Genomic DNA, 26,484 nt, shown 5'->3' with positions numbered 1-26,484 from the left:
CATATACTTGTTTAGTGATTGCTTGTGCTCTAATGTCGCTTGCCCTGTCCTCTAGAGGGCGTTCAGCTTAGCAAGCTGACCTCCTTAGTCAAAAAGAGTTAGTCAAACTTCCTTATGTAGGAAGTTTAACATTTTCACTGTAATCATTTTTGGGAGCCTGATGGGCTCTCCCGATTGGCATTGCCAAAGCGTTTTTTTAATCCCCTAACTAAAAGGTACACATGCAGCTTCTGCCCTTTCACTGACTGCGGTACACCAGCAATGCAAATATTTTGGCACCATTTGTTTCTTGATCTTCAACTGTCCCTGTAAACTGTTTAATTTCTTTAACTGTCATATCAATTTCTGTGGCCAGTGTGTGTTGTCCTCTGAATTACTAACTCACCACCATCGATTGTCTTCTAGATGCTGATTCTGCTGCAAATTTCAATCTTCATTACCACAAGCAAGTGCAGCACAGCTGTCCCGGCTTGCCCTAGCGAAAAGACCAGCTCCTCTTCCTTTGAATTAATGGGGAATGCACAACACCTTCATGGTAAGTTGCAACTCGGGCTGAGGATCCGAGATCCCGGCAGGCAGCGCAGTGTGGGAATCGCCTGGCCTTGGTACCATTAGTCGGGCTTTTTAAGTATCGCACTACAGAGGTAGTTCCCAAAGAGCAAAACACCTGCAAGGTTCACCGGACTTGGGTACCCATCGTAAGTCAAAGGACCCATTGCCGTTAGCGCCCCCCCAGCAGCTCACACTCCCCAACAGGATTTTATTTTAAAGAAAAATGTTCAACACATTTTTTGCTGGCCTCAGGTTGTAAAACTATTGCCTCAGATGCTCACGGGTTAAGACATAGCTGGGATTATTCTGCATGGAAAGAAGATTATTATTAGTAGAAGATCTCCGGTCCTGGCTTTTAGGGATAACTAGTATTAATTCAAGACATTCACTCCATGGCACTGGATATAAATCAAACCTAGATGATCAGCCAATTATTTGATTATGTTGGATATGTTGACAATGTATCTAAATATTAGGCATTCACACAATGACTACATTTTCCATTGAAAGATTTTCAGTTTTCATGGAACAAATACAAAAAATCTAACATGGAAAATGGAAAGACTACCATTTTAAAATTAATGTTCCAGCACCATGGACATTAAACACAGAAAAGATGGAAATTCCATTTTTTTAAGGGAGTTCCATTACTATCCATAAAAGGTTAAGTCAACAAACATTGAAAATGACATCAAAGATGCTAGAAACAGTCAAAATTAACTATTACCCAACTATAAACATTGTTTGCTCAATCACAAATCAAAACTTAACTTGCATCACTACTTCGCAGCACTCACACCAAGTACACACATGGCAACATTATCCATTCCATTCCATTCGGGAGTCCAGTCCTGGTTTTTAACTTTGCATTAAAAATGAGGACTCATCTAGCATCTCCAAATTGGAACGGATAATGTTGGCTTGTGTAGGTAGGTTAAATCAATAATATATTAAGAGTTATTAAGTCGTTTTGGTGAATGTTAACCTTTTTCAGCAATTACATACATAGCCGCAGGAAGAAGAAAAAAAACATGAGTTGTAGGGAGGTTGTGGTTATAATGCAAAACTGAAAGCTTGCAGAAATGTGTTAGTTAAGGCTAGGAGCCCAACCATAACTCTCACAAGTCATGTACAGCTCATGGCATCACGCAGATCACTGTAAGGCTTACCCAAGCATAGTGACCTTACCAGCGGAGCATTGCGGCATGCCTGTGTCCATGTCCGTGACAACAGCTACCTGCACTTCTTGGGGCTTCATAGGTCATCGACTTGGTCACACTGATCTTACCTGTCTTGCCTGCAACACTGTCCGCCCCCCACAGTTCCCACAATAAGCAGCAATACCCTTGCGTAAATCTAGTACTGCCTTAAGTCCAGGCCCCAGAATGAGCATCCATACCATCTGTACCCGCTCGGCATGGTGTAAAAACATGCCTCACAGTTGGCGTACCCTATATAACCCCAATACCCCATTTCCTTCAGGGCCTTCTGTGAGGGTGTAGAAGGAGACCGACAAGGAGGGGTCAATGTCCGGGGCCAGAAACCTTTATTATGAAAGAAAAGTACCTCTCTCTCTCTCTCTCTACATCTAAGGGGCTTAACCCGCCTGAATCTAGATAAATAATTCAGTAACCCGTCAATGTCCATCCAAAAATGATATGTTCTTGTCCTCTGTCAAAAAGCTAGCAAACTTAAGCCAAAAATCTATAACAAAAGTAAAGTTCACCACAGCGAATCTTCTGCACTTTTACAGAAAACTTGTATCAATCGCTAACTGGCCTTTTATGACTGCTTTTAACGCCTGGATGATAAATATATTTTTCAGGCTCTTCAGCATCTTTCTTGTAAACCTTTTGCAAGTCTACTTGAGCAGTGATATTGGCTTTTCCACTGAAATGAGGGAGATGATCCTACTCCTCTCCCTCCTCCTCAGTATCGTTTCTGGACCCAACGGTCCACCTCCCAGCGGCCACACCACCAAGTGAGTTGGCTCTCTGTAGGCTCTCGGGACGCTGCAGCAATTTCCTGCCTTTCCTCTCTCGCTCCCGGAGAGATGTGATTGCTCTGGCTGCAGCAGTCAGACTTTGAACTTCCTGGGCGTTGTTTGCGTACTCCTGGCTTCCCCGATGAGATCTCCAGTGTCCATTCTCGCCTTCCTGTTTATACTGTTGGCGCTGCCCTCACGTAACATCAACACCATTTATGAAAGTCTCTTTGGCACCATTCATGCCCCCAATGAGCCACCTTGTTAAAGTACTTGGCTGACTTCACCTGGTTACTCCATATGCCTCTCACATTCCTCTTCGTCTCAGGCATGGGTGTACAGTAGCACATGGTTCTACTAATAAAGGTGGATGACAAGGGTGACCATGTGGATAGGGGTATAAGTGCTGCGGTGATGGTAAGGGGCTTTTCCCCAGGTGGACGTCCATAACCCCCTGGAAGTGAGTCCCTCCCTATGAGGTCTTACCTCATATTACCACACCTAGGAGGTCTATTGGGTAGCAGCCTCGCCTCCCTAGCCTCATAGGAAAGGGCTACCCCCTGGGGAGAAGTGACAAGACCTGGCGAATAATCACATTTCACATACTGGGGAGGCCATATGTGATGCCACTAGTGAAGTGATCAATGATGCATTGTATTTTGGATGTCATGTGCGACTACATGTCCTGTGCATTGGGAGGAGAGAAATGGGTGTGTCGCCAACTAGAACTGGCAAGTTTATTTTTTGGCATTGAAACCACGTCACTTCAACTAAAGTTCTTTTTGTGAACTTCAAAATATTTACTTCACTGAAGGTTAACCAGAACTGTTCTTAAAGGTTTTTCAGTGAATTATTGTGCTTTTTTCTAGAAGCAATTATGTACTATATCAATATGTGCCCATGCACTGCAGTGACTGAGCCAATGTCATAGCCAAAGCATAGGCACACTGACCCTCCGTTCAGTGCCTGCTGGGCATGGCCTCTGTCCATGCCCATGGCAATATGAGCCTACCTGTTGTGTGGGCTTGGTCAGAGGCCATTGGTGCCTCAGGCATTGCTTTTGGGGATATTATAAAAAGCAGTACAGTCTTTGGCTGATTCCGGCGCTACTCCTGTGTGACAATTGTGAGTGTAAAAGCAGCAGGACAAAGGTCTATTACCCTCAGACTGTAGGGGGAAGAAAAGACTGAAAATATGGGTGAACTAGACCTTATTGTAGTCCGCGTTTAAACAAAGAAAAGACTTTCACAGTCAACAAAATCATTTTTTTAAAAAGGAACAATTCACTCTTGAAAAAAGCAAAAAGTATGGTTGTTTTAGCCTCAATTTATTCCAATGGTCATCTTGGATGATATCTTCATTTGAATTATATAGTCATTAAATTAATCGTATTCTCGCCATAATGAGATTTAGATTCAGTTAATTTACAGTTCATTATATCCAGCCTTTTGGGCATGTCTCAGGAACAATGACCCTTTGTGCACTACTCACTGAGCATTGCCTGCCTAGTCGGAACTGTGCCTGGGGGCACAAACCCAGGCTTGCCCCAGAGCAATTAACCAACCTGCATCTATGCCTAGCAGTTACTGGTTCCATCACAGTGACCTTTCAATACAGCTTTTTGCATCAAATCAGCAAACTTGCCCTAGGGGTATCAGAACAGGAAAGGTTTTATCTTGATTGTATATATTATTTGCAAAATATTGTATAGTTCTGTTCACAGGGGCCAAGATTGAGTGCAAATAAGTGTTCGGGGCTCCCTTGATACAAAGATTGCTCATGTGCAGTTAATAGCTGGCTATTTATGGTTTGATGAAGGTTTCATGCAGTTACGTACACTGGGTGGGAGGTGGGGAAAGGCAAAGCTGTAACGTTCTGAAATGGCTTTCTCCTGTTGACCAGCATCTGACTGTCAAAATACATACACATTAGCATAGCTTAGTCCCCACCAGAGACCATCCACTGCAAAACCAAAATGTGGCAATTTTCTTGACCTCTCTGGGCCATGCTTTTGTCCTCCAGAGGACCAGGACCTGCCAAAGAAGGCAGTCTTATGCCCCTTTTAAGAGTTTTTGCAGCTCAGGGCAAAGAGATGCACGCCCCTGTACATGGAACCAACAAGGTGACGATTGGGCAGAACATATTAAGCCAATTGCATTTTAACTTTTAGATTTTAAATGGGTCCCTGGACTACCTGCAGATCCAATTGACTATATAGCCTTACATGTTCCATTTGGTGCAAATCCTTTTATTGTCATTATTGCCTAGAACATAACCATTACATAAAAATCCAATTTTTGATAATGTATCAATGGGGTAGTGAGAAACATGGTATTGTAGAGGATCAAAACAAAAAAGAAAGGTAGAACATGACCAACCGACCATTCCCAATTCCCACACGCCTTACGATCTACACCTGAACAAAGATAGGAAAATGCACATCACAAAAAGGCTGAAAACAAAAATTTTAATAAAGTATACAATGTGTCGATCCTCAGCATTCAGTTCATGGAGGACGCAGATCCAGCACCATGTTAAAGTCTTCCAGAAAAATGTTGCAGACTGTACACCTTTGTGGGCATGTGCTACACTGGGCTACTTATTTCATGGTTTGTGGTTTCTGGTGTGGACGGATCTGGGCGCCAGGGGCGGTGACAATGTTCCGGGTGTGCCACAGCGAGAGCTGCTGGCTTACCTGGAGTGCTTTCAGGTGGAAGTGATGTTGTGCAATTGGCAGTGATGTTTCAGGTGAAACCGCTGCAAAAGCTGCTGGCCCCTGTGTTGTGATCGATGCAGGGAAGTGTGTTAGTGGTGTATTCTCTTGGTGCAATGGATTAGGAGAGTATTGGGAAAAGCCAGGTTTTAAGGCCCTTCCTGAATTTCAGGTGGTTTTCACTATTGCGAATGTGTAGCAGCCGGAAATTCCAGATGACTGGCACTTGGACGGAGGAGGAACCGCCAAGCCTTGTGGAGCTGTGGGGTGGGATCACTAGGCGAAATGCTGTGCGAGATCCCCAGTGTTGTGGACTGCGCAGTAGATAATACACATGGCTTCAAAGGTTGTGCCTAGCAATAGGGAGCCAGTGGAGGATTCTCAGGGTAGGGCTGATGTGTTCTCTGACAGGCAGGTTAATGAGCAGGCGTGCTGCTGCGTTTTGGATTCTTTGGAATTTCCTTAATTGGGATGCCAGGGCTCCTAGGTAGAGGCAGTTTGCGTAGTCTAGGAGGGACAGGATGATGGAGTTGATGGCTGAGAATCGGCAGGTGGTAGAAGGAGGTTTTGGATACACTGGTGGTGTGTTGGATGAGTGATAAATCAGAGTCCAACTGGCATCCAAGATTTTTTACCACGTTCGAGGTTACCAGTGTTTGTCCTAGTGGTTTGGGCCATGGGATTGGTTGGGGGAGGTGTGCTGTTTTCCCACGGACTAGGATTTCGGGTTTCCCCGGGTTGAGGATGAGGTGGTTGGTCGTCCTCCAGTGGTCAATGTCAGAGGCACGATGACAGGTCCGGGCTGCCAGAGCCTTCGGGATTTTGAGGATAATCTGGGCATCATCTGCATAGTTGTAGCAAGTAAAGTTGTACAAACGGATGATTGCGGCAATGGGTTGTATGTAAAAGTTGAAGATTAGGGGCGATGTGGATGCTTCTTGGGGGACACCTTTATATACTGGTCGTGATATGGATTTGAACTGCTTGAGGTGCATGATTTGAGACCGCTTGGAGATAAAAGGATGAGATCCAAGAAAGGGCTGTGCTTTTGATTCCTAATGTTTGTAGTCTGACTAATAGAATCGAGTGATCGATGGTATCTAAAGCTGCAGAGAGGTCTAGCAGGATGAGAACCGCACAGCAGTCTGTTCTTTTTAGGTCGTCCCAAATAGAGACTAGGCAAGATTCTGTTCCCTTAAGTGGTCTGAAGCCCGATTGTGCTGGGTCTAGGAGGTTGTTGGCTTCGGCAAATTGGCCAAGCTATTTGTAAGTGGCGTGGTCCATCAGTATGGTGATGAAACGCGTATTGGGGATAGGACGGTATTTTTGCGGGAGGAGTGGGTCGAGAGTCGCTTTTTAGAGAATGGGTTTGATGAAGGATGTTTTTAGGGTTTTCGGGAAAGATCCTGATGGGAGCAAGTGGTTAAGGATTAAGGATGCAACGTTACCTGTACAGGTGGAGGTTAGTATTTTTTTTTAGCATTGAAGGTGGGCACGGCTCTTCCGGGGAGCCTGACGGGCAGCTGGCTGCTGCAAGCCAGAGGAATTTTTAGTGTGTGATGGGAGAGAACGAGTCAAAAATGTGTGTCCGTAGGGGGTTTTGGGCAGAGGACTGTGGGCGAGTCAAAGGTGGTGGTAAGTGTTTTAGTTCAGCGATGATGGTGGTGTGTCTTTCATTGGCGACATTGTAGAAGTGGAGCAAGAGGGTGTCGCATAAGGCTTGGGAGCTTGGAGTGGACAAGAATGAGGGGGATTTGAATTCAGCTATGATTTTATGTAGTTCCTTGTGCGGGTTGCAAGCATTTTGGATTCGGTTCCCATTGAACAATTAGTTTTTTTTAAATTTCCGATCTGTAAATTCTGGTTGTCCTTGCTAGGGCGGTTTTGTACTGGGCTGACGGGTTGCCTCCCCAAGCCCGTTCCAGGCGGTGCCCGAGAGTTTTTAGTCGTTTGAGATTGGGGGTGAACCACCTTACCATTGGTCCAGATCTCTGCGAGGTACGTTTTGACAGGGTAAGGGGTGTGAGGGCATCTGTAAGCCAGAGGTCGAAGGATTCTATTGCTGGCGGTCCTTCCTGAAGGAAAAGTGAGTTGAGGGAGTTGCGGAGTGAGAATTCAAGATCTGGGGTGATTACCACTTTGTTCCACAGTGGGAAAGTAGAAGGGGGTTGGCGGTGGTCGTGTGCGGGCTTGACCGCAGTGCTCAGAGGTATGGAGAAACACAATGCTGAGTGATCAGTCAATGACTGGGGGCGTGGTGGCAGGGTAGATAAGTTTGATGTGCTGAATATTGCGTCAAGGGTGTGACCTCTCGTGTGGGTGGAAGTGTGGTGTTTCAGGTTGAGTGGTTCTAGAATGTATATGAGTTTGATGGGGAGTCGAAACATATGTTGAAGTCTCTTAGGGTGGTGAGGGTTGGGTGTAGGATTAGGTGGGGCCAGTGCTTCACCAAATGTGTCTGCAAAGTCTTTGTTATAGCCGGGGGGTCTGTAGAGGAGTTTGAAGCTGTGTGAGGTGGAGGGTGCGAGTAGGAGTTTCACCAGGAGGGATTCGTAGTCTGTGGTGCTGGTGGAGGTGTCCTTGGTTATTAGCTTGAATTGGTCTTTGTGTAATATTGCAAGCCCCCCTCCCCTTCGCGATCTGTTCCGGATGGTGAGAATGTAGCCAGGTGGGAAGGTCGTGTGCGCGAGGGTTTCATAGTCAGAGAACCAGGTCTCAGTAATGAACAGGATGTCTGGGTTTTCATTAGTGATGAGGTCATAGATGTGGAGTTTATTTTTGGAAACTGACCTTGCGTTGATGAGGGTGCAGGATCCTGCTTAGGTGGGATGCCCTTGTGGGTAGAGAGTGGGTAGGGTTGGGGGGGAAAGCGGGCTCTTATGTGGGGACTGGTAGTGTGGAGGCAGTGAATTGGTTAGCGGTGGAGCGTGGAGATGATAGAGCAATAGGGGGGGGGGGTGGGAGGGAGAGGAAAAGAGCTAGGACTGGGTTAGGTGTGGGCAGTGAGGTTTCGATCCTATACTGTGGGGGCAGTGGTTGCGAACTGTCGGAGAATGGGTGATGTTAAGGGGGCATTAGGTGCCTGTGGTCTCACCCTTTCCTTGCATCGTGAGCGGTCATGGATATGTGGGTGAGAGTGGGCAGGTTCTCTGGTGATTGGGGCATTGGCTAGAGCTTCTCTTGCTGCACAGAGGCTGGGGACGTGGGGGTGTAGAGGAGGTTCCAGACATGACCTGCACCCCTGCCCCTCATTTCGATCTGCCAGGAAGGTACTTGCCAAGGGGCGTGATGTATGAAGAGCAAATGAACCAACAGAGAGCCGCACTGGGACTCTGCCCAGTGTACATTAGGAGATCCGTGCCTGTTGAAGTGCCCATAACCAGACAACCCTGGGCAGCACGGTACCCTATCAGACAGCCATACCAGCCGCTGATACTAAATGAGGAGTGCCTACATGCAATCCACGAAGAGACCCAACGAGCCGTAATGGAAGGCCAGTAGAAATGACAAGGGCCTGAATAGCCTCGCACATGAACAAGAAGGCTAACAAAGATAACACGCCAGCACGAGCAGTTGTGAAAACAGATGTAATGGACACAGGGGAGAGATGATGCTAAAACGTAGGGAAACGTGTTACAAGACAGAATAGAAGTAACCGACCAGTCAAACGTGTGTAAATAGGCTTGGAACGCAAGAAGCAAAGAAAGCGATACTGCTTGCTATGCTTAGTAGAATAATAGAAGCGGCATGCGCCAACCTTATATCTACCTCAAGGAGTACACTGTACGAGTGCGACTCCATTTTGCAAGGCAGAAGTATGCCCAGGCTGCCCGAGGCCTAACAGACCAAGTTTCGTAACCCAGCCTGAACAGAGAGGGAGAGCGGAATCAAAGCTCGAGAGTGGCCGACGCTTGGAAGATCGAAGTCACCCAGAGAAGGGAGGAGAGCGTCAACTTGCAAGAAGTAGGCTCCAGAGCATACCAGCTCGCCCGTGAAGGTCAAGATAAGAGGCCCAGGCAGGTGGCTGAGCCGAAGCAGAATTAAATACAATAAAAGCTGGAAACTGAAGCAGATTCACGGTGAACTGACACGTGACCAGACAGGCGCAAAGAGCTACCATCGCCTGATGTCATCCAGAACCCGAGGATGCCATAACTTCTCCAGATAAGAGGCTACAGTTTCGAGGTCATACCCAGCCAACTAATTGACACATGGCCCTAAAGCACTGATTGATAGAAAGGAGGCAGGGTGACTCTTGGGGCACTAGACACCTGGGTGTCCACTCTGCATGCTGCTAATTAAAGTGGAGATTTATGCCTAGGGGTGTAACCTACCCAATCACAATGGACCAAGTAATCTAGGGTCCTATGGATAGTAGAACCAATAGGACGTCGTACTTGTAGTGACGTCCATCACGAGTGATGTAGAAGGGTGGGCTTAGACGACCACCCGATAAGAGTTATCCAATCCGTATGCTCTGTTACCATATACAGATATAGCACCTATACTTAACTTACCTCTCCTAACCAATTATATTGCATGACGATTTTGTAGAGTTAGACGTCAATGATGACAAGTTTTATGTATAAAAGTTGCTGTTCAACTGATTTTCAACGAAGTCGGGCGAGAGAGGTGATCGCAATGCTGCGGATTTCCATTTGTTTCCCTGTTTGATGTACTTGTCATTAAACGGACTTCCCTTTGCCAACTTACCGATTCCTCATTATTGAGTTGTGCTGGAGTATGTGAATCCTGCACCCCCTGTCCTCACATGGTGCAGCTATCTTGTCTTACAAGCTCTGGAGGGTGAGTACTGACCTAGGGGCCCGTCAGTAACTTCCTCCCCTTTTGAACAGGGGTTGGGGTGATGTAAAGTGTATTGGCGACAGTGTGAGCAAGAGGTGTCAGGGATGGTTGCTGGCACGGTTGGCGTGTGATGTGCATATTAGGTGTCTCACTGCATTCTCTGGTGTGTTGCGGGAGACAGGGTTCTGTAATCCTTCTCTCCATCTTGCCGCTCTTAGTTGCGCAGAGCAGGATCTACGGGTGGGGGAAGAGTGACAGGTTGAGGGGGTAGGTAGGGTGGGGGAAAAGAGTGGTGTGAGAGGTGCACACTCAATGAGAGGACACATTGCTTGATAGAATTTAAATGGGATTTGCAATTTTGGAACCTCCCACTTGTGATCTGGTCCCCCTGAATTGAACTTCCTGAAACTGTCCAATTAAACTGAGTCAGCTGTTTATTTCTTTGCCGATGCTATTACGTTTAAAAATAAAAACAAATCAATCACTCACATGTTGCTATCTGGAGTGCAACTTAACAATAACCACAGTCACTACCACATACCTTATATTATTAAACAGACATTTACCACAGTCACTACCACATACCTTATATTATTAAACAGACATTTAATGTGACTTGGGCTACTTACCCTTCGTTGCTGTGGTTGTGTAAATTGGCAATTCTTTAGCAGCTCTCTTAAGAATGTCTTGCTGCAGTTCTGGCCTTTCTTCTTTTTCATACTGCTCTTTATCAGATTTGGACAAACAGAACTGAAAATGGACAATTGAAAATATTTTGAATAAATCAAGAGTCAGGTTTACAAATTGGTCGAACAGCAATCATTTAAGCCATTACTTTAGTGACTCCGGAAGATACAGTACATTGCATGAATAAAAGCTAAGTAATTGGTTTGTGATACATTTAGCTTTTGTGTTTGTGGACCATAGTAAACTATTAGGACATGGGACAGGTACAAATGGGTATTAATGTACACCTATCATCATCTGTACTAATGAAGAATTGTTTAATGTTCTGTAGAATTGCTCTCGAGAAGGGTTCCTAGGTCCTGACATACCCCATGGCGAGAATAGCACCGACGGCGTCATCGTCCTCATTACAAAACAATAGATCATTAAACTACCGATTCATAAATGACACCATCGACTCAATTATAATGGGCTGTTCATCTCATTGACACAAACAAGCATCGGCAAAGTCAAAGTTTTTGTTGTTGTTGCAGTGGTTACATTCAGGACTGGAAATGTTGAGTTGTGGAGTGGGGCCATGGGTGCGGAGGGTGTGTAGAATAAATTGGTGGTGTGGCGTGGATATTGATATTTTATTTCCATCGCGCTCATACACAAGTGTTTCAGAACGTGAGAGTAACGTGAAGGTGGTGTGTAGTGAGAGGTGGGTGTAACAAAGTGGTGGCGTGGAGTGAGAAAGGTGGTGGTACAGAGTGAGTGGTGTGAAAAGGTGCTGGTGTGGTTGCAGTGTGGAGTAGTGGTGGTGTAAGGAACAAGTTACTTACCTGTAACTTTTGTTCTCCAGCATGGGTCTGGCCTGGATTCACATGCTCATGAATATTCCCCGTCGTCAGGCTGGGAATCCTCGGTAAAGAAAAAACCAGTATCAGTTTCGTTTCTGATCTGTCTTTCGTAGTAGTAACCAATCACTGGTCTCTGCGTCATACTGACCACAGCCAATGACTGCCCTCTACCTAAGCCCCGCCTCTGGCAACCATCTTCAGATTTGGAAGCACGTGAAGTGGCAGTATGACCAAGTGAAGAGCCGCAGAGGGGTAGGCGGGAGGGTTCGCATGTGAATCCATGCCAGACCCATGTGGAGAACAACAGTTACAGGTAAGTAACTTGTTCCTTCTCCAGCATGGGGTCTGGCATGGATTCACATGCTCATGAATAAATAATACATAGCAGTACACACATGCACAACCACGGGAGGTGGCAAAGGCTCAACATTAAGCATTACATCAAACTCAACATTAAGCATCTTACCTCCTCACCAGGCTCACCTCAGGCGAACAGGTTGCGCAGCACTGCTTGGCCGACCCTGGACTCCTCCCTGGAATCCCGATCGACGCAGTAGAATTTCGTGAAGGTGTGCGTCGACCTCCACGTAGCAGCCCTACATATGTCCAGCAGGGGCACACCAGATAGGAACGCCGTGGTAGCTGCGATCGCTCTGGTGGAATGGGCTCTCGGACGGTCAGGCAGCGGTCGGTTTGCCAACCGATGACAGTACATGATACAGCCGGAGAGCCATCTGGAAATGGAAGCCTTCGAGAGAGCCTTCCCCTGATTGACAGGTCCAAAGTTCACAAAGAGTTGTGACGTCTTCCGAAAACACTTCGTGCGGTCCGCGTAGAACTTCAGCGCTCTAGCCACATCAAGCGAGTGCAAAGTCCTCTCAGCCGGCGACGAAGGCGACGGGAAAAACACAGGCAACACCAAGGGTTCGTTGAGGTGGAATTCCGACGGCACCTTGGGCATGAAGGAGGGGTGCGTCCTGAGCACCACCCTCGTGTCGTGAAAAGTCGAGTATGGTGGCTTGCAAGATAGGGCCTGGATCTCTCCCACTCGGCGTGCGGAGGTGATGGCCACAAGAAACGCTGTTTTCCACGACAGGAACTTCAACGGGGCCGAGTGCAGAGGCTCGAACAGAGATCCCATGAGCTTGGTCAGCACCATGTTGAGCTCCCACGCCGGGGCCGGAGCCTTCACCGGCGGGAACGATCTGAACAGTCCCTTCATGAACTCTTTCACCAGACGATGAGACCACAAGGACGTCCGCCCCATGGTTCTGGTGTATCGGGAGATCGCAGCAAGATGAATCTTGATGGACGCGTGCGCCAGTCCAGCCTTGGCCAGTGTCAACAGGTACGGCAGTACTTGGGGAGCCGTAATCCTTAGAGGGTTAATCTTCTGTGCGTGGCACCAGACAGAGAACCTCTTCCATTTGTGTCCGTAGCATTTAAGAGTCGAGGACGCCCTGGCCTTTGCAAGAACCTCTCTGCAGTCGGCCGGTATATCATATCCTCCAAACTCTAGCGCTGCAGGAGCCAGGCCTGCAAGTTCAGCGACTTCGGGTCGTGGTGGAGGATGGCACCTCCTTCCCTGGAGAGCAGATCCGCGTCCACTGGCAGCTTGATTGAGGGGGACGCTGACAAGTCCAGAAGGTCCAGGAACCATATCTGCCTCGGCCACGCAGGTGCGACGAGGATCATCCTGCACCGTGATCTCTTGAGCTGGTTGATGAGCCGGATCAGCAGTGGCAGTGGAGGGAACGCGTATAGGAACAGGCCTTCCCAGGGGAACGAGAAAGCATCGCCCATGCTCCTCGGCTGGGGAAACCTGCTGGCGAACCTCCGGCACTTGGAGTTCGTCGCCGTCGCGAACAGGTCGATCTGCGGTGTGCCCCACCGTCGGAAGAGGCGATCCACTAGATCCTGCCGTAGTTCCCACTCGTGGCACTAGCGCAGCTCCCTGCTGAGTGAGTCGGCGATGGTGTTTATCCCTGCCAGATGAAACGGCACCAGAAACATCCTTTGGGCGACGGCCCAATGCCACAGGTCCTGCGCCTCCTTGGACAGTGCAGGGGACCTGGTTCCGCCCTGTTTCCTGATGTAAAACATGGTGGTGGTGTTGTCGGTGAAGATCCTCACCACCTTGCCCTTGAGGGGCGGAAGGAAGGATCTAAGGGCCCAAAACACTGCACGGAGCTCCAGGACGTTGATATGGAGGGACTTCTCCGTCGGGAGCCAAAGGCCTCTCGCGTGCAGATTTTCGGTGTGTGCTCCCCACCCTTCCAGGGAGGCATCCGTGGTCACTGTCTCCTGGTGGCCTGGGGTCTGGAAGTCCATGCCCGCCGTCAGATGCGCGCGGGTGCCCCACCACCGGATCGCTCGTCGGAAACTCTAGTCGAGTGTGATCCTCTCCTCGAAGTCGCCCGTCGTTTGGATCCAGCGCGCGTCCAGGAACTCCTGCAACGGGCGCTTCCGGAGCACATGGGAATGAGGTAGATGCAAGAAGACATCATTCTGAGGAGGGACTTGATGGACCTCACCTTGGCCGCGTCGGCAACCAACATCCGCTGTACCTTGCCCAGGATGGCCCTGGTCCTTTCCTCCGACGGGGAGGCCAGAAGGGACACTGTGTCGAGCTTCGCTCCCAGAAACAGTGCGTCTTGCGCGGGTACCAGGTGGGACTTGGCATAGTTCACGGAGAATCCCAGGTCCGTGAGAAGTTGGACAGTCCTTGCCGTGTGCTTCACGGCGAGCTCCCTCGTCTTGGCTCGGATGAGCCAGTCGTCCAGGTAGGGGTAGACGTGGATACCCTCTCGGCGCAGCTGCGCCGCCACTGGTGCAAGGCACTTGGTGAATACCCTGGGAGCCGACCGTAGACCGAAGGGAAGGGCTCTGAACTGATAGTGACGCCCTTGGACCACGAACCTGAGAAATTTTCGGTGCCCCTTTAGGATGGGAATATGGAAGTAGGCATCCTCCAAATCCAACGACGACAGGAAGTCGCCCTCCTCCAGCTGCCCCAGGATGTGCTGGAGGGTGACCATCCAGAACTTCCGTGCCTTGATGAACTTGTTCAGCCGTCGTAGGTCTAGGATGGGGCACCATCCTCCCGTCTTCTTCTTCACGAGGAAGTATCTTGAGTAAACTCCGGAGCCCCGAAGCCTCTTTGGGACGAGTTCGATGGCGCCCTTCCTGAGCATCGCCTTTACCTCCCGGAGAAGCTGAGGGACGTGAAGCTCTTTCCTGGCCACAGGGGGGACGCGCGGGCACCTTCTTTGAAATTCGAGCGCATGGCCCTGGGCTAGGGCGTCCAGCACCCAACGGTCGGTGGAGATGGACTCCCACACGCTGACGAAGCTCGCCAGCCGGCCTCCCACCAGGGTGCTTTGGTGGGGGCCCGACCCCACGGCCGGTTCAATCCTGCTTAGACGAGGCTTTGCCGCCTTGACCTCCTTGGCGACGACGGCGGGGTCCGCCTGACTTGCCTCGTCCCCTGTAAGCTTCCTGAGACGATGAACAGGCCACTTGACGGTAGGTGGAAAATCCGCCGCCGGAACCTTTGGAGGCACCCTTGCCTCCGCCGCTCCGAAGGGGCAGCCGCCGTTGCTGGAGAACCCCGAGCGCCCGGGCCGTCTCCGTTTTAATGGCTTGAAGGGAATCGTCCACTGTTTTTCCAAACAGGTTGTTCCCATAGAACAGCATGTCCAGGACTCTGGTCTGTACGTCTTGACGGAAGTCAGTAGCCTTGAGCCATCCACGCCGCCTAAGGCACACGCTGTTGCCCAACTGGCGAAATCCAGTGTTGGCGATGTCCGTCGCAATCGTGATGGCGTGGTCCGACGCCACCTCACCTTCCTGCAAGATCTCCAGGGCATCTGCCCTCTTGTCGTCCGGTAGGAAGTCCAGCAGGGGAGCCAGTTTGTACCACAGCTCCCTGTCGAAGCGGGCTACGATAGCCAAGGCGTTGGCCGCCTTAATCGTCTTCGCTGCAGACGAGATGACCATGCGCCCCATCGTGTCCAATTTCTTTCCCTCGCCGTCCGGCGGGGAAGTCGACATGGAGGCCGCACCCCCCCCCCGCTTTCTTCCTGGCCGCCGCAGAGACGACGGAGTCCGGGGTAGGCTGTGCCCGGAGGCACAAGGGGGCCGCGTCCGGGACCTGGTACTTCTTCTCGTACCGGTCGCTTCTAGCCGGCGTCGTGGATGGGTTCTTGAGGGCTAGGCCCTCATCCCAAATATCGTCCAGTAGAGGTACAGCGAGGACCGTCTTCCTCTTGGCCTCGCGCCGCTGATAAAGGAAACCTTCCTTCTTCTCCTCCGGGCAGAGCTGGAAGAGCTCGGATGCCCTGGCGATCATGGAGTGAAAAGATCCAATCTCGTCGGGCGGGGAAGCCTGGGTGGGAGGAGACGACGGCAGATCCTCGTCGTACACCTCGTCCGTACCCGTCCGTACCCGTCGCGGCCGTGTCAGTCCCCGTATCATCCCCTCGAGTCGTGGACGGGGAGGAGGGCTGAACGGGGCGCGACGGCTGAAAAGGAGGTGGAGGGTGAATCCTTCTTTTCTTAGGAGGGGGGCTGCCCGAAGGGCCTGGTTCCGGGACCCCGACGGGAGTGGTTCCTCCACTGGTAACGGCAGTCTCGTCCTTATCTCTGAGCATAAGGACTGTATAGCCAACAAAATGGCTGCCGAGTTGTCTTGCGGCACTGGCAGAGGGGAATCCGACGGGCGGTCAGGGGCCCCGTCGGTACCCTGGACGATGTCGTCGTCTCCTGCGTCGGGATCCCTCCCGACGGGCTGGTCTTCTTCCACGCCAACGCTGTGGCTTAAGACCTCGATCAGTTCTTCCTCAGAGGTTGAGGCCGAATCCACGACGACCTCCTGCCCCCCCCCCCTTTTCTTCTCTGTCGGAGGTTTCACAGGGGTCCTGTCGATGGGCATAAAAGATGACTCCCTCCGCGGTGGCAGGGAGACTCTGAGCCCCGAGGTCGCCACCACTGGTGTAGCCTCCACAGGCTGAGCCAGGGCCGCCGCGTCTCGATAGAGGCCTTGGCCGGATGGATTAAGGCTTCCACCACCTTAGGTGCGCTCACCGCCTTATCCTTGAGGGGAGGGACACTGCCTCGCTCCCCCTCCGCCTTCGAGCTCGACCGGGGCCTCTCCAGGAGCTTCGCCGGGTGCTCGGCCTTCCTCTTACCCGACCCAGAGCGTTGGCTCGTGGTTGATGGTGCCGGGGAGGGTGCGCCCTGCCTGGCGCCCGTAGAGCCCGACCGTTCGGCGCTCCCGGTGCCAGCGGACTCGCGGTGCTTGGCCTTATGTTGGACCCCCGTCGCCGAGGCGTCCTCAAAGGTCTTAGAAGACCGCTCGGATTTCTTCCTCTTCTTCTCGCCGGACGGGCTCTTCCCTTCCAGCCAGTTGGCGAGACGTTGATGGCGGTCCTTCATGGTCCGCTCCGACATGTTGCCGCAAAACGCACAGTCCTTCTCCACGTGCGTCTTATCCTCATGTGGGCAGTAAAGACAAAAGGAGTGTTCGTCTTCCTTAAAGACATTCTGCAGCTGGCATCCAGGGCAGACCCTGAACAGCTTTCCAGGCGTCGAGCTTCCCTTCTCCTGGGCCATGACCGAGATGGGCCTGAGAAACATCTGGAGTCCTCCAAAAGCGTAGCTCGACGAATCTTCACCCTTGAGGGGCGTGGACGAATCCGACACGGGTCCCCGTTGATCGGATGGAGAGTCGGTGGAGCTTGAGGCTCTTTTGACCGGAAAAACTAGGTTTTTGAGAAAAAACGTGAAAAAATAGCACTAACGCTCGAGAGCAATAGCACGGGGATCCCAACACATGAACGTGCGTTAAAAATCCGAAGATGGCTGCCAGAGGCGGGGCTTAGGTAGAGGGCAGTCATTGGCTGTGGTCAGTATGACGCAGAGACCAGTGATTGGTTACTACTACGAAAGACAGATCAGAAACGAAACTGATACTGGTTTTTTCTTTACCGAGGATTCCCAGCCTGACGACGGGGAATATTCATGAGCATGTGAATCCATGCCAGACCCCATGCTGGAGAATGCGAGTGACGCGGTGTGGTGTAAAGTGGTGTGGAATGAGTAGGTGCACAATTGCGGTATAGGGATGCAGAGGGTGGTATGGGATACAGAGGGGAGGAAAAGGGCATGTGCAGGGTGGGGGTTTGGAGCCACTGGCTGCGTCCCTAAGCCAGTCCCCACAGAAGAACATATCAAACAAAAAGAAGTCTTGCCTGGTCACTCACTTATGCATAATGACCCTTTCCCTTGTATGTTTGCACATATAGTGGGTCTCCTAAAGGAATTTAGGCTGGTTTGCTCGAATTAAGTTTTTTTTTTTTTTAGAAGGTGACCCAAAAACACGGTGTGTGGGTCATGATTGCAACCAGTTTAAAAAAACTTTCTTGGACAGCTGGGTGAGCTGGCAGTGGAGGGCTCATCTCGAAAGCACACGGTAAAGGGGTGGAGTTTACTTTGGCCAGAGAAGAGGGTGAAATGGGGGCAGGACTTGAAAGGACACAGTGACATGAGCAAGGCTGAGCTCTCCTGCACCTGTGTGCTCGGAATAAAAGACCCGAAGCCACACCCACAGCCCTGATCAGGAACAAAGGAAGGAGCACTGCGCATGTAAACAGAATAAAAGCATGTGATATGAAAGGCAACTCAGGATTCGCTCGATTAATACAATACCCCTGCACATTGGTTTAAATGTCAATTTAAATTGTTTTTTTTTCCATTTCATGACACCAGTTTTATCCGATGCCCTACAAACCAGATATTGTGAATTCCAGAATCCTTTCCCTCTCCCCTTTTATGTGTAACAAAGGTGTTGCCATATATTGGTCAAAATGCACCAAAACTAAAAAAGGTGGTGACCTTCGGCTTAACCTTACATTTACCAAACAAGCATACATGAATTTTGAAATGCTGGTATTACAGTCATGCGTACCATGAGGTACGACCCTAGTACTCCTGCAGCTGGGGACGCCTGTAAAGCATCTTCTCAATGCTTGGCTCAACTTCGACACACTAACGAGACTCAAGAGAGCCTCTTCACAATGCATTGCTTTGCATTTGGGGCCAAGACTCGGTTGAAGTAGGGCCTTGTGAAACATCGAGACAGAAGCTAACCAACACAGTGGACAAAGATACTGCCTTGCTACAAGTGGCTACGTCATGAGCAAGCATATTGTCGCAGACATAGGAACTTCTGCACTTTGCAAGTTCGAATCACGGTCCTTCATAGGTCGATAATTGGAGTACTACCAAATGTAATTTTTTATTGAATATTTATAAGGCGCCTATACAGCAAATGGTTATTCCAGACTTCACAAGACAAAAAGGGGACGGAAGGGGAGGGGTGGGGGGGGGGGGGGGTGAGGGGACGGGGACAGGGGTGATAACAATAACGGTCCCACTAGGCCTTGTGACTCGGATGGTGCAAGTGCAGTAACAAGAAGCACAAAAGAGGGCGGGGGGAGGGGGACTGCATACAATGCAGGGGCTAGGCAAGTGCTAGGGGGGCCCAAGGGGGAGTAGAGAGGGGCTAAGTGCCAGGGCATGCCGGGGGTGGGCCACTAAGGTAAAGGACGTGGGTAGACTCCGGAGGGATGCCCAACCCATCAGGGTGGTCAGGGAAGGGGGCCCAGAAGGACATTGCTGGATTGGAGACTGCTGGTAAAACTGGACAAGGAGGGCCTGGTAACCTGTTAGAGTCATAATGGACCAGGCCGCCAGTCGCAGCTGCAGATGGGGGCATTAGCAAGGGAGGTCGAAAGGGCAGGAGGAAGAGGAAAGCAGGGTCTTGAGAAGTTTCAGGAATTTAAGGTGGTCCGGCTCAAGTCTGAGAAGGGCAGGGAGGTCATTCCAGAGGGAGGCACCTGCCGAAGAGAAAGCTCGACCCCCCAATCTCTGGAGAAATTATAAGTTACTCACCGTAGTGACTAACGTACTCTTAGCCCATAGTCCCCTTTGTTACATACTGCATGGACGTCCTTCGTAAGGGATGGAAGATGGAACCTTTTCCACCAGAAAAATCTTCCCTTCTAAATCTAGAGGCGTGCGGAGGCCTCGGCCCTGGGAGCATGCGCTGCCCTGACTCCGCCCTCCAGCGCCACACCTCAGTCCCCAAAGACGTGTCGACAATAGATTTACGACTGCCTAATGACACCAGATTAGGGGTGGTGGTGGGATGTATGGAGGAAAGGGGACTATGGACTAAGAGTATGTTAGTCACTACGGTGAGTAACTTATAATTACTCTTACGTCCCGTCCCCTTTCCTCCATACTGCATGGGCGATTACAACTGAATGTAGCCCCAGCGTGCAGAGGAGACCCTGTCAGAAAGCTGGAGCCTGCATCCAAACAGTAATGCTTGCAGAAAGCCGATGGAGTGGCCCATGTGGCCGCCCTGCTTATGACGTGCTATGGGACATGGCCGTTGCCTTGGCCCTGACCGCGTGGGCATGCATGTTGCCGGAAGGGGTCTATGCAGGCCCTAGTACGCTTCCTTGATGGCAGAAACCATCCAGCAGGAAATGGAGGCTTTTGAGGCCTGATAGCCTGGCGCCTCCAAAAGTGATGAATAGGGCATCTGACTTGCGGAAGCCCTTAGTCCTGTCCCGGTAGAATTTCAGGGCAGGCTTGACATCTAGGCAGTGCAGAACTCTGAGGCTCGTCCTTCGGGACAGCAAAGAATGTGGGAAGGACGATCTCCTCGTTTAGGTGAAAGGCTCATGGCACTTTACGTAGAAATTCCAGATGGGTCCGCAGGACAACCTTATCCTTGTGAAAGGTAGTGTACGGCTCGGAGGCGACTAAGGCCTGGATCTCTCTGACCCTGCGTGCCGAAGTAAGGCCGACTAGTAGGGCCGTCTTGATGGTGACTAGCCTGATGTCCGCGGACGCCATAGGCTCAAAAGGCTTGAGCGCGAGGGCGCTCAAGACTACGTTCAAATCCCACACACGGTGTGGATTCCTGATGGGCGGGTAGAGTCCAGCGAGTTCGGCCAGGTGTCTCCTGACAATCAGGTTGGAGAAGGAGAAGACCCCTTCCTCCAAATTCCTCTAGGCCCCAATGGCTGAGAGGTATGTGCAGCAGGTGTCCACCTGTACGCCAGAGTCGGCGAGGTGTGCAGAGAATGACAGTATGTCGTCCAGCGAACAAGCCAGCAGGTCGATATCCTTGGAGTGGGCCCAGTGGCAGAACCTGGTCCATTTACTTTTATACTGGGCTCTGGTAGCATTGCTTCTAGCCCCTTGTAGGATTTCCAGATTGGGCTGGGATAGGTGTAGGTGGCTGAGCGTCACCTGCTCAGGAACCACGCTGCGAGGGCCCGCTTCTGAGGGGCGGGGTGGACGACCCTGCCCCCCTGTTGTGTCAGAAGATGTGCTGGGCCCGTCGGGAGGTGAATTGGAGGGACCTCCGAGTGGCTGAGCAGCTCAGAGTACCATGGCCTGGCTGGCCACCACAGAGCCATCAGAATGACGTTGAGCTGGTGAGACTCCTTGAACTTGATATTGATATTTTATTCCTATCGCGCTCATACACAAGTGTTTCAGAGCGCAACAAGGGAAGGGAAGGGAAACAGAGGAGAAACAAAAACAACGATCTTACTAGGCCCAGTGACATTGAGAACACACAAGTGCATGATAGAGGGGGAGAGGGAGAAGTGCACAGAAGGGGGAACAAAAGGAGGGAAAAACACAAAAAATAAATAAATAAAAAATCAAACAGAGTGGAGTGCAGCCAGCAAGCAGCAGTGCTGGATTTAAGGCAGCAGGCTGGGTAGGTCTGATAAGTGCAGGAAGAACAAAACAAGTGGTGGGGGCTGTATGGGTACAGATATAGACCCTAGTGCAAGGGGTGGCCCGGAGGCAGTGCGTGTGGGTGTCAAGAGGAGCAGGTACCTGGGCCCAGAGGAAAGAGGGTGGCCAGGTGCATGGTGCCGAGGGAGAGTAGAGTCAGCAAGGGGAGAGGGGCGGGGGCCAAAGGCAGAAGCAAAGAGGAAGGTTTTGAGGTGCTTCCGAAGATGGTTCTCCTCAAGTTTTAAAGTGGCAGGGAGGCTGATCCAGAGGGAGGCCCCAGCCGAAGACAAAGATCTACCCCCAGCTCATTTCTTTGGAAAACGACTGACCCTGAGGGAGTTAGAAGTAGAGGAGCAGAGTGCCCGAGTTGGGAGGTATTTGCGGGGGAATAGCTGAAGGCATGTTGGACCCCAGGCCCCAGAAAGCCTTGTGGACAATGCAGAGGGTTTTTAATTTAATCCTTGCATCCACTGGGAGACAATGGAGAGATTTCAGAGCTGGAGAGATACGATCCCAGGGCTTGAGGCCAAGGACAAGTCTTGCAGTCCTGTTCTGGATAAGTTGCAAAGGGCGGAGAGTAGAGGTAGGTAAATTAAGAAAGAGGCTGTTGCAATAGTCCAATTTAGAGAGAACCAGAGCTTGGGAGACAGTGAGCTTCTGGGGGAATGCGAGGAAAGGAAGAGTACCTCTGAGGAGGTGCAGTAGGAAGTTTGACTTTTTTGATACATCAGCGATGTGGGCGGAGAAGGAGAGTGTGGAATCAAAGGTGACACCAAGGTTCTTGGCCTCACAGGTAGGGATAGGAGGAGGGCCAAAGGAGGCCGGCCAGAGAGTGAGGGGAAAGGAAGGTGATGGTTTGCCGATGAGGAGGATCTCAATCTTGCTGGCATTCAGACAGATCGTTGGCAGCACACCAATCTTGAATGGCAGTTAGGCAATCGGTGATGAGAGAGGTGGAGGAGGTGGCCGAGGGCAGCCTGAAGATGAGCTGAGTGTCATCTGCGTAGCACTGGAAGTTTGAGCAGAAAATGGCAATACAGCGGGCGAGAGTTGCTAGGTATTGGTTGAAAAGCCACGGCGAGAGGTTAGACCCCTGGGGAACACCACAGGTGGAGAGGAAACTAGATGATAGGAAGGACCCAAGTTGGACCTGGGAGGGTCGATCAGAGAGGAAAGAGGTCAGCCAGGCCAGAGCCTGATCGGTGATGCCCAGGTTATCACAGACGGTTGAGCAGGATGGTATAGTTGACTGTGTCGAAGGCAGAGGATAGATCGAGTAGGATGAGGACAGAGGGAAACTAGAGTCAAGGTTGGAAAGCAGATCTTCACAGATGTTCAGGAGAGCAGTTTCCGTGCTTCTACCGGATCTAAAGCCAGACTGATGGTCATGGAGACAGCCAACAGAGTCAGAATGAAGGATTAGCTGAGAAATGGCCAGCTTTTCAACTTGCAAAGCACTCTGAATCAGTGGTGTGGGCGGGTAGGCGTAGGCTGACATGTTGTTCCACTGCATCCATAAAGCGTTGCCCAGGGAGCTTAGGCCCTGCCCCTGCCAGGAGGCGAACTGGGGGCACTTCTTGTTGTGCCTGGTGGCAAAGAGATCCACCTGGGGGAGGCCCCATCTGTGGAAGATCTCCTGTGCAACGAGGTTGTTTAGCTGCCGCTCTTAGTTGTCCGCTCCCAACCTGCTGAGCCTGTCCGCTTCCAAGATGGATTCCTCCGGAAGATGGACTGCCATGAGGAAGATTGCGTTCTCCAAGGCCCATTCCCACATGGTGATCGCCAGTCTGCACAGGGCAGGGGACCTGGTCCCCCCCCCTTGCTTGTTGATTTAGTACATACTGGTCGAGTTGTCTGTCTGGATGAGGACAACCCTTCCCTTGAGACGTGGGAGGAAGGCTCTGTGCGCTAACCAGATGGCGTTCAGTTCCAGCCTATTGATGTGTTAATCTTGTTCCGGACGGGACTGTGTGCCGTGGAAGGAGAGATCCTCCAGGGTGGCTCTGAGTCCTCGAGGGAAGTGTCTGTGGTAAACATCACTTGCAGAACGGGGGAGCCTGAAGGGCTTGCCTCGCAGGTTGCAGTCCTCGGACCACCATGTGAGGTCTGGGTGGAGAGAAGTGGGGATCTTTATGATTTCACCTTGCAATCCCCTCTCCTGGTTCCACGATGCTGAGAAGTGGAGCTGAATCCTTCTCATCCTGAGTCTTGTGTGGGGGACGGCCAGCAGTACCGCTGCAAAAAGGCCCAGTAGATGCTGGTACCAGCAAGCTGAAGTAGCACCTCGGCTGAGAAAGTGGAACGTGGCCCTCCTGATGGGCGAGATCATGTCCTCCAAGGGAAATACCCTCTCGGAGCGCGTGTGCCAGATGAGGCCAAGGAAAGTCAACGACTGTGTGGGTTGCAGCTGTGACTGCTTGAGATTGAGCGAAAAGCCCAGGTCGTGTAGCGTGTTCATCAGTGCCTGGGAGGAGTGGTGAACTGCTTCCTGAGATTTAGCGCTGACGAGCCGTTCGTCTAGGTAGGGGTATATATGGAGGCCCTGAGCCCAGAGGAGGGTTGCCATGCCACCACATTCATGAGTCCGGTGAAGACCCTGGGGGCGGAGTTGAGGCCAAAAGGGAGGACCTTGTACTGAAAATGGCAGCCCATGATCCTGAACCAGAGGAAAGACCGATGGGGTTGCCAGTCCGGGACGTGCAGATAGGCGTCTTTCAGATCCAGAGAGCGCATCCTGTCTGCCCTGAATAGTGTCTCCGCAATAAAAGCTGGCGTCACCATTTTGAACCTCTGGAGAGGTAAGGAGAAGTTGAGGGTGGAAAGGTCCAGTACAACTCTCAGCCCAGCCTGGTTCTTTTTCTCAATGACAAAGATCCTGGAGTAGAAGCCCGAGCCCCACTCGCAGGCTGGGACTTCCTCCACGGCCTGGCTCAGGACGAGCGACCGAATATCTGCCAAAAGATTTGCTGTCCCAACTTGCGGAAGAGGGGGAGAGGAAGGAGAGGCAAGAATAGGTAGACGGTACCCCGAGGATACTACTGACAAGATCCATGGGTCTGCAAAGTTCTATCGCCAAAAGTGTGCGTGAAGAGCAAGCCTGCTCAACACTGGCAACTCGTGGACGAGAGCGGGTCTGTCAGGACTTCTTACCCTCGGAGGCAGAGGAGGGACACTGGAAAAAGCCCTTGCCCCCCCCCTTTTTTTGATGCTTGCGCCGACGAGCGTTCCGGCTGCCTAGATCTCCGTTCCTGGAAGCCGCGGAAGCCTCCAGATGAGCTACCCTTATCTGAGCGTTGCTGAGACTGGGAGTACGCTTTGGGCGTGGTCTTTGTCAGAATGGACAAGGATTTAGCCGTCTGAGAGCTATTCTTCTTGTCCAGCTCTCTGTCTGTGCTGAGTGGAAGAGGTCACTGCCCTCGAAGGGCAGGTGTAGAATACGTTCCTGGACATCCGGGTTGAACTTGGTTGCCCGGAGCCAGGCCATCCTTCTCATGTCCGTGGCAATACAGATGGCACGTCCAGAGGTATCTATGTGTGCCAGCGTGGACACCATGATATCCTGAGCCACGAGCTTGGCCTCGGCTAGCCCACGCCTTAAAACGGGATTGGCAGTGTGTGGTGAGTTCTGGAGGAAGTCTGTAATTTCCAGTCATAATCTCTAGTTAGCAGCTGCCAGCATGGCGTCTGTGTTGGCCTGTCGCAGGTGCAAGGAAGCGTTGGAATACAGCTTCTTACCGTATGCCTCCAAGGTTTTCTCCTCCTTGCCTAACAGCGCCGTCGATGAAGACGAGCACGACGGAGGTTTGGAGTACAGTGATACCGCAGCGATCACCAAGGAGTGTGGCCGAGGATAGGAAGAGAGGAGACCAACAGTGTATCCCCCCTCCATCTGCCTGTACTTGGCGTCCAGGGGCGGTTGATTGGCTGGACGGAGTGTGGTATGAGCCAACCCTTCTTGGCGAGTGAGACTACATCGGTTTACAGAGGAATTCCTGTTCTGCCAGAAGGGCGCCTCGTGAGGACTTAGGCGAAGACGCCCTCTGCCGGCTGTTCAACCTGGGGCTGTGGGAGGCCCAGTTAGTCTGCCAGGCCCGCGATACGTTCGTGTAAGGCCCTGGCTGATGGTGTGTCTGGCTCCTCCTCCTCCTCATCAGTATCCTGAAGGTCTGGGGGATCCTGTAGAGGAGGAGTATCCGGAGCCGGAGGCTGGGGCACGGGGACCACTGCTGGAGGCTGATGAAGAGGCAGAAGCTGGTGTGGAACTGCCTGTGGAATAGGCTGAGGAGCCGGAGGAGGCGGCTGCACCCGGGCCAGAGGCATCGGCGGAGGAGTCTGTGGTGCCGCTAGCATAGCGGGAACGACTTCCTTGACTGCGTCCTTGATGATAGCCACCATATCTAGAGACTTCATGAGGCTGAGGAACCTCTCAAAGATCCGTTCCTCGCTCGCCAAAGCAGAGGAGGAGGAGGAGGAGGGCACTGAAGGGGTTACAAGAGGCAACTGAGGTTGCTGCGGACCCTGTACATACAAACGCAAAAGGAAAACAGCCTTGCACATAAAGGTAGGCCGTAGGCCACGTACCCAATTGATGCCAGTCCCACCTCGATACTCGTTCTTCGCCAAAGTCTTGCCGAGGTGTCGAATGGGTGTCCTTTTCTGGCCCGTCAGCCATTTTGTTGAGCTGCCTACCACGTGGCTGCGATGTGTTGCTCTGCTCATTGAAGCGAGCCTCTGCCAAGTCTCTTATGCGAGTAGCGTGCGACCTGCCCCGCTCCTCAGGCCCTTGCCCGGTAGGTGTAACCACCTCAACCTGGGGGTCTTTCGAGCTGTGTTCAGGCACCCCCTCGGACGTGCTGCCGTTAACAGGGCGTAGCCCCTTGGCCATGATGCCAGTACAAGGGCGCAAGCCCGGTAAGAGCACCTGGTGGCCCCTCAAACCTGGCACCGGGAGGATCCGAGGACCCCTCAGCCCTGAAGGCCGGTAGCTGCGACAGCCTCGGTGCGCAAGCTGGTAAAAGGACCTGACCGGTCCCTCCCGCGTAGGAGAGTCCCTGGGAAGAAGTCTCCCTTGCAAG

The 26,484-nt window shown here is 51.5% G+C and overlaps 1 protein-coding gene across 2 annotated transcripts in view; it reads right to left on the bottom strand.

Moving 5' to 3' along the window:
• ZDHHC20 (zinc finger DHHC-type palmitoyltransferase 20) overlaps positions 1-26,484 on the bottom strand; it is a 1,413,520-nt gene that overhangs the window by 980,004 nt on the left and 407,032 nt on the right. For both annotated transcript variants that reach the window (XM_069640342.1, XM_069640341.1), the window contains exon 4: positions 10,685-10,805. In XM_069640342.1, the coding sequence (XP_069496443.1) occupies positions 10,685-10,805 (121 nt within the window). The remainder of the gene's footprint in view (positions 1-10,684; positions 10,806-26,484) is intronic.

This window comes from Ambystoma mexicanum, chromosome 7q (assembly GCF_040938575.1).
Source record: "Ambystoma mexicanum isolate Mex_15411 chromosome 7q, UKY_AmexF1_1, whole genome shotgun sequence".
Lineage (NCBI taxonomy): Eukaryota > Metazoa > Chordata > Amphibia > Caudata > Ambystomatidae > Ambystoma > Ambystoma mexicanum.
The sequence above is the reverse complement of the archived record's forward strand: the minus strand, read 5'-3'. Positions and strand labels throughout refer to the sequence as shown.